This window comes from Rhinolophus sinicus, linkage group LG14 (genome assembly GCF_036562045.2).
Source record: "Rhinolophus sinicus isolate RSC01 linkage group LG14, ASM3656204v1, whole genome shotgun sequence".
Taxonomy (NCBI): Eukaryota; Metazoa; Chordata; class Mammalia; order Chiroptera; family Rhinolophidae; genus Rhinolophus; species Rhinolophus sinicus.
Window position 1 is genome coordinate 1,017,633 of NC_133763.1, and position 20,395 is coordinate 1,038,027.

Here is a 20,395-nt window from a genome sequence, read left to right on the forward strand (position 1 = left end):
ACAGACATTAGGAACATTCAATCTATTAATTCTTGCGTAATTAACAGTAGCAAAGCCAGTTGTGGGCATCTGTATATCACGTTGAAGAAATTGACCATTTTCAAGCAACAAATGTAGGTATTATGTTAAATGGCACATTAATTGCTGTCATGTTAATGAGCGTTGGTGTTGGCAAGACAGTAATAAAGAAGACCCCCCAACGCCACACGAGCTCATTATCGCATATTGCAATAGTTCTTTTAAATTATGGGTTTCTTAGCTAATTTCTGGAAGCAAGCTCACTTAATAAGGGGAGCAATTTATGTTATGCACTAAAAAGATGTATTTAACAAGGAGAGAAAAAGATAGCAAGGTGATAATGAAAATAAATCTAATGTTCTCATAATGTTAATAGTAAGTACTTATAAAGTTTAGTTTATCTTTTATGTGTGTACAGAGTCAGGATTGAAGAATGCTTTATGGGATATCGTTTGTAAGATGATCTTTCTTTTTTGATCTCCCTGCACATATATGTATGTACACACACACGTGCACACACACACACACGTGATACATATATTTTGGATGATCTGATTAATTTGACTTAATTTATTCAAACCATGCCCAGAAATTTATGTTAGTTATATTAATTTAAGACTGAATAATATTTGTTTCAAAGAATTATTATGAAACTATAGTGGTATTTGGGCTCCTAATTTTAAAATTAAATATATTCAGATATACCACAAGCTTTTGGGCTTAATTATCAATATGTCCCATGACTTTCCGTCTTCTGTCTAACTTGTGAAGTTAAGGCTCTTATTTTTCATTGTAGATATAAAAGGTTCATCAGTGCGGTTCTTTCTCCTTACGTACAGTGGTGGAGTCTGAGCATCCCGGTGGTGCTGGGACACGGCAACGTTACATGGGTCGGTCCTCGTTTCGGGACGGACCCAAAAGAGGGCCGGTTGGCAGCTGCATGAGCAGGACTGTGGATTTGCCTCCTGGAAGGTGAAAGGTGGGAGCTCAAAGGCCAGCCAGTGCTTACTGAGCTTTTGTCCATGGTGCAGGTTGTGGAGGCTTCTGCGATTTATTCCAAGTGCTTTAACTTGGCAGCTCAGTGAGGAACTGTGTGCCCCTGTGGGAAGCTCACGAGTGATACAGAAAGAACCTGGGCACCAGCGTGGATGTCACCCTCCCACAGTGGAGCCCAAGTGACCCATTTTTGAAAATCTTGTAACTGCTGGACGTGGCTCTATGAATCAAACAAAACCTCAAGGTGTTTGAAGTGATAAAAGTAAACATTTTTAGAAAGATCTAGAAGCTCTCTTGGGGACAACTCCAAATAGCAGACATCACACTTACCTTTCCTTAGAACTTGGAAAAGTCTAGAAGAGAGAAGCCTCTTTCAGATGTGAAGCCGATGAACATTTTTCTTAGATTACTGATTCCTAAGGCACAAGACAGATTTGTGTGAGTCCTTTCTATTCTCTTGGTAAAGGTGGGTGTGTGTACACAGGCCACCGAGAGTTCCAACTCCAGGGGACAGTATCCCACCGTGCCCTGGTGAGTGTGGCCGTGGGCAGCCCCCCTCAGGGCACCAGGCGTGTGGTGACAGCATGGAGACACCTTGGTGTCATGCGCTGGGTGGTCCTGTGAAGACCCAACTCGTTCAAATAAGAGTTTTACTGAAACCAGCGCTGCTGTTGGAGGTGTGCTGGCTCGGAGGGCTCCCACCACTTGTTTCGCAGCTCGTGGCTACTTTACTTACACAAAACGGGGTAGTGTATCTGCTGGTACTTTTATTAACAAAATGCCAGGAATATGCTTGTTTTGAAGAGCAGAGCGCTTTGTGTTTGCACGAGGTCGAGGTGAGCTGAAGCTGTTGATTTGCCCGCCACTCCTGCCGCCGTGGCCTGATGTTTGTGAAACAATAGTTGGTACTCTAGTTATTTGTTCATCATAGCAGCTGCTGTCTGCTGAGTCGTCGTAAGGGTTTCACACGATTTAACTAACAGATTCCTGACGATAACTCAATATCTTACCTTTGTTTATGGACGAGGAAACTGAGGAAGACATGGACACCACAGGCTGACTAGTGGCCTCTCAGCCGCGGGGCGGACATCCTGACCCCGGCCCCCGGCCCCCGGCCCCCAGGGTCTGCGGTAGTTCCTCCCCAGAGCACTGGTTCTAGGCAAGTTTCCTTTTCAAGGTAATTTAAATGAAGACATGCGTGACCTGCCCAACCGACCTAGAAATGCTCTGGCTTCTAGACACTTAAATCAGTGCTGAATGCCAGCATTCTGTGTATGAAAGTGGAGGTGTGGCTGCATTTGTAGCTTGATTCCTAGAGCCTTTCTCGCAGCTCACCCTCCCCAGGCGCCCCGTGCCCCCATCTTTGCTTCCCCTGGAATGGCAGCTCACACGCGCCCCGGGACGTGCAGGCATATGAGTGCGTGTTGCCACACTGAGGAAGGAGGATGTGTCGGCAAAGACACGTCCACGTAGGAAAGTCACGGCCTCAGCGTCGACCCCTGTTTCTCTCCTGTGATATTTGTCACCCTTAGGCGAGACAGTCAGTTTACTTGTTGTGCATTTTGCACTCTGTGTACACGCACACAGGGGACTTACCAAACACACGGATGCAAGTAGCATTTGGTTGCACAATGAATTCATGTCGATCTCATGGCAACTAGAGGCGAAGGCCCAACTCCTGACTAACGACAGTCTCCTACCAGTTGTGCGTCCGTGTCACATAGCCTCCGATTCCCTGGTAAGTCCCGTTAACACTCCTGCACTTTATATACATGGAGAGCTTTAAAAATTGCAGCGGGGAGAACCCGACTGCATAAGAGATTGAAGAATATTTTAAATGTTGGACTCATGCGAAAAGCCTGGAGACCGAATTGTCTCAGCGCCTGTGTGTGCTGTTCAGTGCGGGAATGTTCTTTGACTGTACAGGGATTGGACGTGTCTCGATAAATCACACCTGCTAACATAGTACCTGTCTGTGCGGGTTCAGTGTGGGCACAAATACTGAGGAGGTCCGGCAGCCTGTTCTCAGCTTGAGCGACTCTCACGCGGGGTTCTGTGCACTGAACTGCTCGTGGGTGTTGGGTCGGGCCTGTTCTTCCACCGGCGTCACTGCCTGTGACTCAGTCTCAGTGCCTGCACGTGCCCAGGCAGAAACCTTGTTCGAGCACAGAGCTGGGAAGAGCTGCGAAGGCGGCACGGAGTGTGAGGGACAGCGGGGCGATGAGTGTGCAGAGAAGGCTTGCACACTCAGTTCATTGCCTCCTGGACCTCACTGGGGATTTCACGGGCTCAGGCCCGCCTGACAGGCCAGTGTGCGCGATAGAGACAGACGCCTCCCAGCCAGCACCCCCAGTCCAACGCTGTGTCGGGGCGGCATGTGTGCGTGTGCGAGCTACACAGTGCGGGACGGTGAGGGGTCTCAGCATGAAGCAGGAGGAAAAGGTCTCCCACACAGAGCAGAGTCCACTGCCTACAGGCCTGGTGCCGTGGCAGCCTGACTGCCGGACGGGACACCTTGCTAAGGACGCCTCACCCTGTCTTTCTGTAAAAGCGTGGTGCTGAGAACATGTGGAGGACACCTCAGTGCTTTGGGAAGGTTTCTCTTTAGGCGTGAGAAGGCAGCCATTGCTGAGAGAGAGAGGCAGCAGGGAAGTGCTGGAGGCAGAAGCGATCGTGTCGTGACTGCTGGCTGCGAGGGCAGAGCAGTGGACAATGGTCCGGGCACCTGTCTCGGGCGTCGGACGGTGCGGGAGGCGGCAGAGCAGTCGGTGCAGCGTTGGGGCAGGACACGCCCCTTCTGCGTTGTGCCACGCGGAGTTAGCAGTGACGCCAGGATGCGCTGAGGGGGCCCTGAGAGTCCGTTGTCGTCACATGTCTGACCCGTGGCCTCGAACTCAACGAGACCTCTTGCCTGGCTTCCTTTGTATCCACAGTGTTTAAAAAACAATCTCAAGCTCAAAAGATTGTAGGATGAATGGATCCGTATGGAATGAGTAAATACATGAACAAGAAAAGCGTAAGGGACTAAATAAGAAGGAATGCCTGCCACACGGGCGTGTCACACTCACCGACACACCGTCCTCAGCTTGGCGGGAAAGGCGCCGCACCCAGCGTCGCGTGCCCAGACGTGGGAAGTACTGCCTACCCCTCTTAATTTTGCGGATTATTGACATAACTTGAGCGAACATGTTCTCACTGAGAATACATTTTATTCTGATAATAGCTAATGCTGTTGTCAAATTTCATCCCACTATCCACTGCAGAATTATTTCTCCTCCTACTGTTTCCTTAAGCATTTCCTTGGCTAAATATAAGTGTAATCACATCCCACATTTAGTAAATCTAATCATGTTTAACAAGCATATATTGTTTATTGTCCCAGTACTTTTAGTGAGATAAAGCGTAAGCACCTGCCTTCGGAATATGACAATCTTGTTGATGTGATTAAAGAAATACCTTCTACAAAAGCCCACCATGAGTGCGTAGTGTTTGCTAGTCAGGGCTGCATGGAGAGCCCACAGCATATAAAGAAAGCAATGACTTTTCCTCTCCACCTCCTCCGGGTATCTTTCTATGCCAGGGTTGTACGAGGTGCTGGGTGTGTTAGATTCCCCCGCCCCGACTGTGTTTGCTCCAGTTCAGTGGCTCCCGAGTCCCAGGGAGTGGTAGTTAACGCTCAGAGGTCTCCAGCCTCACCTCCCGCGTTCAGGCCCACAGGCCTCCTACGAGGTAGCACTTACAAGACATCTCATGTGATCTGGACATTTTAATAAACGCAAAGAGTGATTTTCTGAAGTAATTCTACAGTGCATTGTAAACTAGGCGGGATTTGTTGGGTCTGATACCTGCAATGTGTACACTTACTGGGGCAGAATGAAGAGAGAACGGCAGTGCTTATTGGAAATGCACCGTCTTTCTTAAAGAGTGACTGTCATGATTTCATTGTTGCATGAAGTTATTCTTACGTTTATAAAAGCTGAATTGCTGGTTTATCCATGTAACATGTAAACTGTTTTATTCATTTTCACAAAATGGACATCTTTAGAAAGTCATCTCCACAGCCAGCTCTATTCCATGTAAAGAGTATAGAAATCGTTAAGTGTTTGGTGAAATACAGCAAAAATTGATTCTTTTCTTATTTCCACTTTCTGAAGCATATTGCACCATAAAGGTTCTGCATTAGCTTTGCAACTGTTAAATTAAATGGGATATTGAACGGTAAAGCCATTTTATGAGTCACTAAAGAAAAACTACTCAAAATCATAAAAATCTTTCTCCTTAGATGAGAAGCAAGAGCATGTAGAAAATATGACAATGCTCAGATGAGGCTCTACAAAAGAAGTTAGACAACTGTATCTGTATTCAAAAGTAATAAATCAATAGAGAAGCATTTTATTTTCCTAACTCAGATATGTTAAAGCTTGTGCGATGCTGAACCTCATACTCAGAAAAAAAATTGTCTTAAGCCTTAAATTCGGTTATTAAAGACCCAAAGCAAATGGCTGCTACTTGGAAGCTAAAGATCAAAGTGGAAAGAGGAACAGGAGGCAGAAAGCAAATGTTGCTGAAACAGACAACTTAACGTCTGTGGAAGCAGGAAGACAGCAGCCTGCACCTTTGCGACTCTTCATGTCATAGAATAGACTTTAAAAATGCTTGAATGTTAAAACTAGAAGAGACCTTAGTGATAATTTATTTTTAAAAGTCTCATTTTACGAGACTGGGTCTACAGTTAGCTAAAAATAAATTAGAGAAAAAGAGCTCAAGGGTCTGAATGGTAAACTAGTGATTCTTGATCAGGAAAAACACTGTGCTTTCTACTTCGCTCAGGCGGCAAGAACATGGGCAGTTTTCTCCCGTATGTTTTCCCATGTCGTGAGCACTGTCATAGATTAGCGTGTCGCTGATTTCCTTTCGAACTGCATGACTGCGGCGGCTGGTCAGTAACTGTGCCTCCTGCTTTTTGCAGCTGGATGAAGAAGCCTCGATGCGGAGTGCCCGACCAGACCACAGGGAGCTCCCAGTTTCATGTCCGCCGAAAGCGATACGCGTTGACGGGGCAGAAGTGGCAACACAAGCACATAACCTACAGGTATGAGCGCCGACGTCGGATGTCCGGCATTCCGCTTCCTCACAGCACTTATGGGGAGGCTTCGTTTGGCATCATAAGCACGCTGACTGCATGCGGACGTACGGTGTGCTGCCAACATAAGGAACTTGACGCTGCCATCGAGAACGAGAACAACGGTCCATTTGGGGGCCTGGTACTCATTCCTGGGAGCACTCAGTCCCATGTGGACTGACCTTCCAGCTCCTGCGAATGAAAGCCGATGCTGGGAGGGTCTGACAGATGAGTATTCTAGCACAAGTACCACAGTCTATGAAAAGAGTTAGCTAAAATAGGTAAATAATTGCCGTGTAAACAGCATGTCTTTGAACCCTTATATAACTTTTAGTGTCAGGGTGACTGCTAATCGTATGGTAAATTACGCTTAGCTTTGCAAGAAACTGCCAAACTATCAAAGTGGCTGCACCGTTTTGCACCCCTGCCATTGATGGATGAGAGTTCCCGGGACTCCATGTCCTCCCAGCACTCTGTGGTGTCCGTGTTCTGGGTGTAACCCTTCTGACAGGTGTGCTGTGGTGTCGTGTTGTTGTTTTGGTTTGCATTCCCCTGATGACGTCAAGCTGAGCGTCCCCTGATGACGTCAAGCTGAGGTTTTCTCCGATGAGGTCATGCTGAGTGTGCCCGATGACGTCATACAAAGTGGTCCCCCAGTGACGTCATGCTGAGCATATCTGCATGTGCTTATTTGCTGTCGGAGTGTCTTCCTCCATGAGGTGTGTGTGAAGGTCTTTGAAGGAAAAGATGCATTGTTTTATACACCTGAAACTAATAAAAAGAAAAAAAAGGCCATTCTGCTTAGAACCAATCATAACGCCGTGTATGCTGTGTCTCTATATTGACATTGTCTCAGCCAACTTTGAATCTTCAGGTGACCAGGTGTCTGTCTCCACAAGTGGCCGTCATCTGAACCATGTGGTTCAGAGCCTGGATGTGGAGTAAGAAAGATCTGGGTTTGAGTCCTGGCTCTGCTACCTGTCACCTGTAAAACCAGGGGCAAGTGACGTAGTCTTCTACGTCTCGGTTTCCCTGTGTGCAGTGAGTATTGTAATAATACCTCCTACTTAAAGCTTGGGAGAAAATTGTCAGATGATGGAAAAAACAAAGCTTAGCACACGGCGTGAAGCAGAGCTTGGTAAAAGGCAGCTCTCATGGTTACTTCTTTTAACTCACCAGACAAATTGCAGAAGTTGTTGAGTGAATTCTAACAGGATTATAGAAAGTTGGGAGTGAGAGCTGAGGATATTACAGTTTAAAGTTAATAGATATACAAGGAGTTAAGAAGTTGCCTTGCGTATAGTAAATATGGTATCAGCATTTGCTACTACTTTTTTATTTTAGGATCAGTTTTGCCTCTTGGGTAATTAGGTGTTCCTTCAATTAATGTAACAGCTTATGTGACAGCTGGCAATGCACAGATGAGTTGGGCAGGAGTGGAGTGTGGCCTGGTGGAGTGTGGGCTGGGAGAGTGGGTACGGATGCAGAGACGCAGAGCAGTGTACTGTGGGTTCTTCCCAGGTGATGCACTTGGAACTTGGAGCTGCGTTATTGTCCCCTTTTCATGCCCCCAGAGCCTGGGGGAGGACCTGCTACACATTACGCCCTCAGGAAAGAGTTGCTGAGTAAATTGGTGGATTCTTAGTAAACTTTGGTTACACTTTATGTAAAACAATTTTAGGCACTAAATGAGTCACATCTTTTTTATCAATTACATTTTTATTTCCCAAATAGACTAGTATTATATAAAACAGACTTAGCCTAAGTTCCTTTTCTCTGTAAAATCTAAACCCCAGCATAGTATTTTATGTACTAAGTGACCAATAGGATCCATCTGTAAATTGCCAGATGCATCTGTGTTTAACATTGTGCTATGTTAATGAGTATTCATAATAAATCAGTGTGATAATATTATGTTTGATTACATTATGTTAGTTAATATGGGTTTTCCCAGTACATTCGTCTGCTAGCTAAGCTGCTTCTAAGTGATTGCTCTGTGACTGCCAAGGACACACGGAAGTTGTCATTGTACTTGAAAGTCACGCAGAGAAGGGACTTAGAAGTCGCTGAGAGGTCGTCTGTCCTGCCCACACACGTCTCTCATTTCTCGCTAAACCCAGGGAGCTCACTGAACCTGGGGACCCTGTTCACTTCAAAAAGAACTCACGCTTTGTGTCCAGAGGAAACAGACACCATTGAAATAAGACCCAGAGTCATACAGACTCAGTCCACCTGGCCTGGAAAGCTGGCTCTTGGGAAACAGCCGAGTAGTTACTATGAGGTTCCCGAGGGGCGCCATTCTCATTCTCTAGTCTGTGACCATTTCTCGCACCTGAGAAAAAAAGGTGAAGTCGCATCAACTGTACAAACAAAATGTGAATACAAGTACGTTAGCTGTATTACGCTTTTCAAATATAACCTTCATTTTATTTGTTTCATGGCATTTGTGTTTGTTTGTTTGCAAATGCGTATGAAGAATGTTGTGTGTCCTGAGTTAGAGTTGTTCAGCGTCACCACCTTCCTTCCTGTGGCTGCGATGGGCTTCTCGCTGCCCGAGTTTCAGTTATTAGTCAGCGTGCGCCTCTCAGTGGCATGAAGGTTTCCAAGCCAGTGTTTGCGGGCGCCCAGCTCAGGGCTTGTCGCGAGCGCCTACAAGGGCAGTCACCACATTGCAGTCTCTTCCTGAAAGTCAAGGGGCCATTAACCCCTTGGCAGGCCCTACGTCCCTGTGTGGTACTCATGATGCGAGTGGGGAACAAAGTCCCTGCACACAGGTGAAGATAGAGTGAGTAAAGCACAGCTTTATTTGGGAGCCAATATCCCTCCAGAGGCCAATGCTCTGGTCAGCACAGAAAGTTATACAGAATAGAACAGAATTTAATAACGAACCAAGTCCCAAAGTCAGTCGGGGTGGAGAAGGTCCCTGGTCCGGGAGAGACGACTGGGCCCATGATGGGTCTGAGGTGAGCTGGTCTTGCAAGGAAGAACTTTGGAGAGTCCCAGAGTGTGGTGGCTTGCACCTCGCAGAGGGTCTTAGCTGAGTGGCCAGTCGGACCACTCACAGCATTGCTCTGGGGTTCTGCTTTTATCCTCTTTTCCTGGGACTTGTTTACCTCTTAGGTGATAACCAGCAGTTGCTTGGTGAAGGTGTTTATCACTAAGTTTTATGCTCAGTTTCACACAAAGACATGTTTACTTTCACTCTTATCAGTCTCACACGTGTGCAGCCGTATCCTGTCCCTACTAGTAAACAACTTGCTTGCAAACCTCAATCCCACATATATAATACATTTTATATGCTCTGTATAGGGCTCTAATTCTGAAGTGCACACGTGTGTCTCATATTTATGAAAACATCACGGTTAAAACATTTGGGGAGCTAATGAGTCCATAGCCTTGAAAAACATGGTGCCATGTCTTTAAATCCACATTTATTACTCTCTATTATATTACAGCTGGTTTTCTGAGAACCATTATGTTCATGTAAATCACGCTAATACGATGCCATTTATTTTCTCTGCCGCACGAGGGTCCTTTATAGGAAAACAGAGCGATTCCTCCATATACATCACGTGTGACCCCGACTGCCATTGGCGGTGCCCTCAGAACACGCATGGACATTCGTTCTCCGTGGTTCTGGGACGGGCCCTTCAGTGCTTGCCTCTGTCTTCTGTTGCTTGAACTTCTGAGATGTCTCTTTGCTGCACTTTGTGCCCTTAGTCATTTGCCATCAGAAACAGTGGCTTTGTGGAGAGGAGTGATGCCAGGACACCCCCAGCTCACAGCGCCTGTGGTCTTTCAGAAGCGCGGCCGTCCCTGCCAGCGCCGCAGGCAGCCCATCGCCCTGATGGCACCACTGCCCTGCGGCACCACTGCCCGGCGGCACCACCGCCCCGCGGCACCACTGCACCCAGCCAGCCCTCCTCGAGCTGCCACGTTCCCGCACGCTGCTCATTGCCCCTTGGGCTGCGGACTCGGTGCCAGGCGTGTGTGGCTCCTTTTGTCACTGAGCTCCCCTTTACCATTTACTCCCCTCACCTCACCCCTCACTCGGGCCACCTGCAGGTGCCTCTGTTGTTGTTCCTCATCCTTCCTCTTCTCACTGAAATACGGAAGTCCTACAAGAGTCTGACTGACAGCTCCATCTCTTGCGCCTGCAGCGCCCACTTCGTGCTACGTCCTTCCAAGTCATGTGTCAGAAGGATACTTGCCCACTAACGAGGGTTTCCGAGATCCCATAGGGTGGGGGGAAAAAGACTACTAGGAAAATTCCTTTTGCCAAAACTCAAAGTGCCACCGTTACTCGGTGTGTCTTTTCAGCCATCAGACGGGAGCACTGAGGACTAACACACTGGATGAAGGGCTGTGATGCCCCCATGTGGGAGCTCACTCTTCTCAGAGAGAGTTCAGAGCATCACGCTGAGTGGCAGGTCAAGTGAAAACAAACAATAAAATAGAAACAACAGGAAAACGCTGCATCGCGCTCACCCTGAGCAGACGTGAATTCTTTCTCTCTGTCCGTCCTTGGGCTCAGATCAAAGCACATGGTGTCTTCCAGCCCATGTCCCACCGTCAGTACGTCTTGGCAGCTGGACCCTCACTACAGACCCCAGATTCCACCATTTCTCAGTGTCTCCCCCGGTCGCCCTCTGGCCCACAACACCCACCTGTCACCTGAAGCTGTGCAGGCGTTCCCCGCGGGTCTGCCTGCTTCAGCGATGGACCCAGTCGGGGCATTTTCCACACAATGGCCCTGTCACTTACTTCATGGTACTTTGCGGGTCACTTGTCTGCATGATGTTCACTTCTCTGTCTGTCACATGGAGCAGAAGGCAGACTGCTTCCCGTGGCCCAGGGGCCGGCCTCTTCCGGTGCCCTGCCCCGTCTGCCCCGTCCCGATTCTGGTCCTCGCTTCCTGCCCAGACCACACGCCATGCCTTGAAATCGCCAGCGTGTCTCCACGGCGGGGCCTTCACTTGTGGCCTCCTCTCCCACTCCATTCCCACGTGGTTTGCTTCCTCGTTTTCTTTCCAGACAATGAATGATATTCACCTTCAGGCAGTCAGTGTAAATATGTTCTGGAATACGCAGTAGCACATAGTAAAAACCTGTGGATGTGTGGTCTAGCTCAGAATTTAAGACAATGATTCTTGAGTCAGAATGTCTGGGTTGAAAAACCAGCTGCATCACTCTCATTTTCTCTAAATCTCAGTTTCTTTCTTTGTGAAATAGTATGAATAGCCGTCTTACCAGGTTACCCGAGCCGTTAAATAAGATGCTGTGAAATGCTTGCCAGGCTCATAGTTACGTCCAAAGCCATCCTTTACTGTGATTCCTGCCGAATGTTCATGATTACCTTGACATAGTTATAGTTGGTTAAAAACACAATCTGCAGGTTATTTTTTCCACTGGAGAATATATCTTAAATCTTTCTCCATTCTGCTGGGGGCCCTGAAAAGGCAAAAGTGATGTTGAGTCCGTATGTGATACGACATCCACCCGAGACACTGTAGTTGGGCTGTTGCTTCATCACTGGGCATCGTCTGGCGCCCCCTTCTCCTTCACTGTTGCACGGCAGTAAATGCTCACGTGGGTAGCATGCCCTCCTCTGTGGATGAAGATGTCTCTCTCATGCACACATATGGGTTCATGGATGTAAGATTCTTGGTTGAAGCGCTCTGAAATTTACTGATACCTCTTAGGGAGGTGCTCATGGCTTTCCACAAAAATGCTGTGAACTCACACTCCACAGCACAAAATACACGTATGTATTTGTTTCAGTTATGTGTAATTTAGAAAAACATATGAAACGAACTGAGAAAAGTGAAATACTTGATTAATGCTGCATAGAGTAAAATATTTATAAATTTTATGCATTTGTTATCAGCACAGACTAATAATGTCCAAGTTACTTCTTTAAATGTATAAAATTTATAAAATTGATAAATCTGCATTAAAAAGCTTTGCTTATTTTACCCAGAATGAATTAAGTGTGTGCTAAGAACTGAGAAATAACTTTGTATCTGTTAAACTGCTATTCATAGATACATAAAGACACTGTTTGGAAGTAACTGTTGCAACCAGAAAGAAATTGAATGTTGTATTTCTGCTGCCTGGGCCTGACCACCAGGAAAGGGGCTTTTCCCGGGCTGTTCCGGGGCCCAGGGCCTGGTGCATGGACTGACCCTCCAGCCCCCCTTGTGGGGAGGCTTCTCACCGACAGCCCGGCAGGGGCGTGTCACAGCGCTGAGACATAAATGACACCGTGCAGCCAAGTCCAGCTCTAGAAACAAGGCATTAAGTTCTCTCCTATTTAACACAGCCGTGTTTCTAACGATTCACTCACCTGAACAGATGCGAATTGTAGTAAGTCAGACTCTGTATAACGAGGCCATGCCGGTCATTCTTTTCTCTCCATTCCAGCATAAAGAACGTGACTCCCAAAGTCGGAGACCCTGAGACCCGGAAAGCTATCCGCCGAGCCTTCGACGTGTGGCAGAACGTGACCCCTCTGACCTTTGAGGAGGTGCCCTACAGTGAGCTGGAGAGCGGCAAGCGGGATGTGGACATAACCATCATCTTCGCGTCTGGTTTCCATGGAGACAGCTCGCCCTTCGATGGAGAGGGAGGCTTCCTGGCACACGCCTACTTCCCAGGCCCCGGCATCGGGGGCGACACGCACTTCGACTCGGACGAGCCCTGGACGCTCGGGAACCCGAACCACGACGGTGAGTGGTCCTCCTGGCGGCGCGGAGCCCGGCGCTGCTGCTTACGGCTGAGAGCCCAATAACTGACGAATTTACACACTGAAGGTACTTGACTCTACATTTGTTCTTAAAGTTGTAAAACAGCCTACGAGGCTTTGAATGACATTTTAGAACAAGAATTCGTGTGGGTTGTTAGGCACAGATGGTTTTTCGTGTGGTCTTTGGATTAGAGAGCAGAGCTCTGTGCACGGCGTTCTGTAAATACTCTAAGGTGCATTTTGTTTCCTACACAGTGTCGCTTAAACGTTCCCGCCGTACTTAAGGTACGGGACATGCATTGAGCAAATATCGCTGTTTTCCTACACTTGATTCCAGTGTTCGTACTTCAGTTAACCCTGACTGGTGTTTGTGGCGTGGCTCCTGCGTGTCTTTCCTGTTATGCTGTCTGGTGTAAAATGTTGCTCCTACCCCCCTTTCCCCTTATCCATTCCTTTGGCCTCTCAATCTAATTCAACCCCATAATGTATTGTTTTGTATTATATCTTTATTTATTTTTATCAAAAACCAGTTTCTTGCCCATCTATTTCAACACATGTCAGTGTTCTAATACGTATAATTATTCTGATAAGCAAATGAAATGTAAAAATAAGAAACTCGATGCCTAAAAGAATACTTATTGAGTTAAGAAGCATGTGTTTCTTCCTACACGACATTCCAGACTTCAATTTTACACGTACAAAAATATTCATAGAATTTTAGGATCCTGCAATTACAAGGTCCCAAAGCAGCCAGCTCCAAGAACCCTGTAGATATAATCAAGACGTAGATACTTTCCTTTCTCACCATAGTAGAATGTCATTGAAAATAAACGCATGCACTGTTTTAATGCCCGGTAATCAGCGAATAGCACCGATCATGCTCCATGATGAGTTACGGCCATCAGAGTAAGCGTCGGTGGTTCATTAGAAGGCCTAGTGAGCTGGCTTAGTGTAATAGCCATGCATTTTTAGAACACGCAGCCTTCAAACACCAGATAGAATGAGTTAGGTTGAGTTAAACTTAAAAATAACATCAAATTTCAAAGGAAGAAAATACAGTAAATAACTATTCATGTTTTCCAAAAGAAAAGAAAATATCTAATGTTAAACAAAATGATGCTTTGAATTGTCATCAATAGGTGTACTGGCTACAATATTAAACGGTGGTTTCATTTTTAAAAGCTGGTTTGGTGACAGCTTGCAGGTGCGGGGGTGGGGGATGTCACCACGGCAGAATGAAAAGCAGGTGCTCCGGGTCCCACAGCCCTGCGTGCGGTCCCTGCGCCGAGCGCTGGGCCAGGACCTCCGTGCGCTGGTGCTGTGGGCCCCAGTGCTTCCGGTTCAGGCCTGTGGAACCCACTCCACCTGGGCAGCGAATCAGGAAATACCCGCAGCACGATGGGCGTAAATCATGTAACATGGAATGCGTTTGTTGTATTTGTATCAGCAACCCTCATGCATTGCAGTGGAGTAGTTCTGAGGTCCTCAGTGGTTGGAATTATTCTGGCACTGGGAGGGCTGCGTGCATTCTAAGTAACCGTGTAAAGCAGAACTTACACAGTGGTGGGCCCGTGCTGACATGGGTGCCACCAGGTTGCTTCCAAGGAGAACACTTGCTTCCAAAATCCCAGGCTGAGAAAATTATATTTCATTCTTATAGTGGAGCTAATTGTTAAGGCGCCTTGAAATCTGTAACCTCGGAGTTGTGTTCATTTGGCTTTATGACCGCATGCACTTAAAATGATGCTTTAAATCCTACATGGAGGAGACGGTGCCTATGAAATGGCCCATATTTCCTCTTCAAATATTGAAATCCTCAAGAAAGCTGCAACAATGCTGTAGATATATCCTCTGTTAGCTGGTTTTGCTACACATCAGTCAATACTTTTTGGAAATAAACAAGACGTCTTCAGGACAAATCTGAAATAATATGGGGATGAGAATGTTTGCATTGATTTGAGTGTGACTGGTGTGAGGAATGCATACGTGTTTTGTAGGACTAAGAAGTTTCCCAAGGAATGTCCGTGTGGAGAAGAATTCTGAAATAAAGCCCCACGCTGACCTGTACAGGGAAGCCCCCGGACTGACTGCCATTGTCTGCTAAGACATCCTACACTGGAGAAGTCTAATAATGTCTGTACTTCTGTCCGGGGGCCTATTATTAACAACCTAAACAAAACGAAGATTTAATATTTAGTGCCTCATTTGGAGGAAAATATTTCTGTACTGGTCAAATAAGAATATGTTTCTTTTTGAGTGGGCTTAAGGAAATGATTCTGCAAAATGACAGTGTTTCTGTTTTGTAGGGGATTAGGGAGAAGTTAACTGACTGTTCCAGGCGTAGCACAGGTAAAGATCTACAGCTTAATTGAAATTCAGACTTTTAACTGGCAAGCAGGGCACCTGGGGAGTGCCACGGGGAGCACCGATCATTTATCAGAAGAACAGCCTCTAGCTTTGCTTGTGGTGCTGGGGAACGTGGGGAGAATTAATGTGTTTGTGCATCCCAGATCCTAACCTGGTGAGATGGCCTTTCCGGATCCCAGATACACAAGGCGCAGTTCTGACACCTTCATTGATGAACTTTTTCTTTAGTGAAGTCTTCCTATGCCCCCAGGCCTGCTCACCTGAATTGTTTTCTTTCTCTCCTATTCGCTGCTCTTAGCACCTACAACACAGAGCTGCCTGATAATTTAGCAAAAATGCAAATGAAAGCGCCTCTTGATAAGTTCTCAGCTCATTTTCCACAGCATATTGCTCAGCTAATGAAGGCAATTTGAATTCCATCTACCTCAAATGAGATAAACAGTGTCTCTGGCTGCCAGCAACCCTTCATTCCCTCCTCCACCTCCCAATCAGTTTGCTCAGAGTCCTGATACCTTTTGAGAAATCAATCTGAAGCCCGTTAAGTAAGTTACACAATAGTTATATTAAAATAAGCGTGTGCACACACGTGCGCACACACACACATCTAATAAAAAATGCCCTTTTTGAAGTGGTTTTTTTGTTTGTTTGTTTGTTTGTTTGTTTTCATGGAGTGGAAAAGGGAAACATGTGCAGAGTAATTCTAAGTAGAAAGTGTCCCTGTGACACGGTTTTTGAAAAGCATGCGTTGCCTGAGTGTGCGCTGGAAAATTTATCTCTAGCAAAATGTTAAGATTCATTTTGAGCCTCATTAGCATATTGTTTCCTTGGCTACAGCAGAGCGTTTAAAAGGCACCATCAATGTAAACACAAACTTGTCACAAAGATTCTTTCTAATCAGACAAGTATCTGTCATCGTACTAGGATTTCAAACTGATCATATCTAAGCAGAAAGGTTACCTGTGAAATTGAATAGAACTATGACAGTGAACCACCGAGAGCAGGGGTGTCCAAACTGCGGCCCGCAATCCACTTTTTATTGGCCCGCAGCAAATTCCAAAAATATATTTAGTTTACTTAAATAAGCCAGGTGAGGCAATAAGTACTTTACTTGCCAGGGCTGTTTGTGTATTTTACTGCATATGGCCCTTGGTGAAAAACATTGAAAACAGTTTGGAGACCCCTGACCTAGAGGCATGTCTGATTTTACCACCTCGCTGCAATTCTGTTAACAAACGGAATGCATTGTGTTTGCTCTGTGTACAGTCACAAAGGTCAGTGCCTAGAGTAAGATGGTGCGCAGGGCTGTAACAGCGGTCTGTCTAGAAACCAGGGGAGGGAAACCACAATATCCACTTCACCTGAGACATCCGAACAGTAAATGCATTGCCTCCTTGTGGTACTTGAGTTTGTGTGTCAGCTTGACTGGGCTGAGGGGCGCCAGAGAGTGGCTCGGGGTTTCTGGTGCGTCTGTGAGAGTATTTCTGGACGAGGTGAGCATTTGAATCAGCAGACAGAGTACAGAAGCCCCCCGCCCCCTGAGTGGGCGTCCGCCAGTCCACTGAGGCCCACACAGGAGAAGGCAGTGGGCAGGGGAGCCGTCTGTCCTGAACCGAGATGCACCTACTTCTCCAGCTGTAACCAGCAGCGCCAGGTTCTGAGGCCTTCGGGCTTGCATGGATGGTACGCCCGGCTCTCCTGGGTCTGCTCAGCCTCCGTGACCCCTGAGCTCGCTGCCGTAGTAAATCTCCTCTTACGTATCCCTCTCTGTATATCCATTAAGTCTGTGTCTGGAGAATCCTTAGTTATCAAACACGAAATGGTCAAATTCTCTGTCCAAGCCCACTCATGCTTTGCATAAACCTACTTTAAGTTAAATGTCTTCACGACGTGCTGCTCGACAGTAGACAAGTTTTATGCGGATGGTGTGGAGAGCTTGGCCGCTGCTGTGCTGCTACAGTCAGCGCCTGCCCAGAGAACACTAGCCGTCTGTCACCTCCCACCCTGTCCTGCTACATCATCTATTTCTCAGGTGCCGTCCGCATTTGGACTTTGATTTTTCAGGACAGGAAAAGTCAGATACCAAACGGATGTTTTCTGAGAGGCCTAGAAGTGCTACAGTCGGCAGGAGTATTTTGTCCATCAGTGTGCCTGGTGCTTTTGGAAGCTGAGGGGAAGGTGGGTAGGATGGGGCAGCCAAGGCCCTTACCCCGTCCTAAAGCCAGCGCACTTGTGCAGCTCTGAAATTCTGACACTATTAAGTCTCTGTCACATTCTTGCCATTCCGTGTCTTACCCAAAGTGGGGGCTTCCTCTCCAAGGAGTTTGCCTTTCAAAATGACGATAGAGGTTTCTCGTGTGTCTGCTGGTTTTTGTGAACCTGGCTTCCTTCCCGGCCTCTTGGAATGAGGTTTGTGTCGCTGAGTTGGCTTCCTTGCTGTTCCCCGGTGACCTGAGGTTTGAGAGCCCTGGCTTTCCCTAACCCTCGACGACGTGGCCTCATGCGATGGCTGTGCATCGTCCACGCGTGTGTGTATTATAATTAGATCCCTGTGTGCCCTTTGACGATAGAAGATGCACTGGTGTCATCACATTCGCAATGTTACTTCATTGTATCAGTTTTAACGCAGCATACGGAGGGATCGTGAACATTAAAATGCATATAATGTAGATTTCTTGATAAATGAAACAGATGAAACCAGAACTTTCAGTGGCTTAACACAGTATAATTTTATTTCTTGCTTGGGTGGTGGGGCAGGGGGCCGTCCCGTCACTCAGTCAGAGACCCAGGGTCGTGGAGGCTCAGCCATCACCAGCATGTGAGCTCCACAGCTGCCCCGGCGTCAGCAGCTGGGAGAATGCGATGGGTTTGCTTACGGGGGTGTTACACGCCGGGGCTGTCAGAGGAAACAGCATCCTTCCACAGCTTACACCAGTCCCATGGCCATGCCGCGTCACGGGATGCTGGGGAACGGCGATGGGTGTGACCAGCGACCGACCGGGGCTGCCACACTGCCGTGCTGGCAAGTGAAGCGATGCCAGTTTGCATCACATAGACTCTGCGCCTGTGGGCAAGGGGCTGGACGTGGTCTGCCTCATGCAGACACTGACCTACGGACTGTTAGTTTGCTTCTGACTTAGTCTGTGTAGGAATGTTCTTTCTATTAATGAATCATCTTCATCTAGGTTATTTATCATTATATCTAGATGGCCACCAACAAGGTAAAATGATGTGGAATTTTCAAGTTTAGCCATGAGTTGATCAGTGTAGAAAATCGATTTCTTTAAGTTTTTGAAAAATCCAGTTGGTTGGAATGAATAACTTGATAGTTTCATTGCCTAAATTATCAAGGCTACTAAGGAATTTCTACCTTCGTTTTGTGCATTCTTAAAGATTTTTTGCAGAATTACAACCATACCATTATGAAACCTGGCATACTACCATTTTACTAATTTCCTTACAGTCTAAACACAACAAAACTATCCAGTAGTTATTCCCAAACTGAATTTATCACTCTCTTCTTCATTTGAAATTAAATGTTGCCCAAGTTCCCTCCTCTGCAGCCTGCCGATTCCACATCAGAGCAGCCCCAGAAGTGGCCCTGTTGTCACCTACAGTGGAAATGGTTGTTGGGCACTGATTTCATGCCCCGGAGAGCCAGACTGCAGGCTTTGGGGAGGGTCCACCCGCTAGGCGAGTATGCCGAACAAAGGAATTGGACCGCAGATCAGGAATCACCAGCCTGCTCGCCAAGCTCCAGGACCCCATGCCCTTATTTGAGCCCCATGCAAGAGAAAGGTAGGGACATCAGGAGGTAATTAGAAAACCCTCTCTGCTGGTTATCATCAGGTCCATGCCAAGTTACGTAAAGAAGAAAACAGTAAAGAACGAATGATATTAGGAGCCAAACGTAATTGAGCATTTAGCGTGTCCCAGATGCTAGCTGAATTTTCTTTGTGTACATAATTCATTTATTTCTCACAACAAACTTCTCAAGTAGAAAGTGTAATTGCTTCCATTTTGCAAGGGAACCAAGGCACAGAAAGTTTGCTAACTTGCCCACGTTTACCTGGAACAGCAACAACAGAATGATACCCTTAGAAGAATCCTAAAGAATCAGAGAGAAAGGGTGTTAGTTGGAGACTTAAGAGAAAAGCTTGTGACTGAAAATAGTTTATCAAGTGAACCAGAAAAACTATATTGGAGACATCCCAGAATACCCAGAAAAGCTCTCTATGGAGCAGGAAATGAGAACCTTTTATTACAGTAAAAGCAGAATCTGTCATGTGGAAGAAAATCTTGGTAAACATTTTCAGAAAAGCATGAAAAGATAAAATGATGTGAAGTTCAGGATATTTATAGACGCCCTGGGAGGTGGCTCCAGCTGAAGAGTTACAGGTTGTCCCAGCGAGGGAAGAGGGGAAAGAGTGAAGCAACAGAATCAGGCAAATGAGGAACAGCAACACTGTGCCTTGTTCTAAATTCAGACAGTACCGTGCGATTCAAAACGAGACATCACATTGACTGTAAAATTAACAAAGTCAGGTCCATGAATAAGAGCAAGTGCATCCTTGCTGTTACGTGGCCCTGAGTCGGCTCTCACTCCTGGGGGCCCTGGGAATGGCTGAGCTGTCGCATCAAGGCCAGAGAGACAAAGATGGAGAAAGATTTTCAGAACAGACAGATGGAAAAGACACTTCTCCTACAGCTGGATAAGAAGAAACTTGACCCAAACAACGAGGAAATCCAGAAGGCAATGCAGTGTTTTTAAATGCTAAGAGAAAATAACTGTCATCCTAGAATTACCCAGCAAAACTAGCTATCTTCAAGGGTTAGGATACAATAGAAATAAATAAATTAATACATAAATAAATACATAAATAAATAAATGTGAGAGAATTGATCTTCCATTTAACAAGTGTAAAAGGCTTTCTGAGACATGTGTACTGGATGAAAGAAAAGTGTCCTAGAAGAAGAATCTTAGATGAAAGGAAGAATTTTGATCAAAGAAATTCATAAATGTTCTCTGTGTAAAATAATGTGTGCTCTGTACAATTAAAAAGAAGCTTATTGAACAATAGTAACATGTAAACCAGGGAAGGAGAGAATAGAAGTAAGTTATTCTAAAGCTCTTATATTGTTTAAGAGTA

General features: G+C 46.3%; 1 protein-coding gene across 9 annotated transcripts in view; it reads left to right on the forward strand.

The window, feature by feature from the left end:
* The window catches only part of MMP16 (matrix metallopeptidase 16), a 605,275-nt gene that overhangs the window by 538,171 nt on the left and 46,709 nt on the right, over positions 1-20,395 (forward strand). For all 9 annotated transcript variants that reach the window (XM_074318982.1, XM_074318986.1, XM_074318989.1 and 6 more), the window contains 2 exons: positions 5,984-6,106; positions 12,560-12,864. In XM_074318982.1, coding sequence (XP_074175083.1) covers positions 5,984-6,106; positions 12,560-12,864 — 428 coding nt within the window. The remainder of the gene's footprint in view (positions 1-5,983; positions 6,107-12,559; positions 12,865-20,395) is intronic.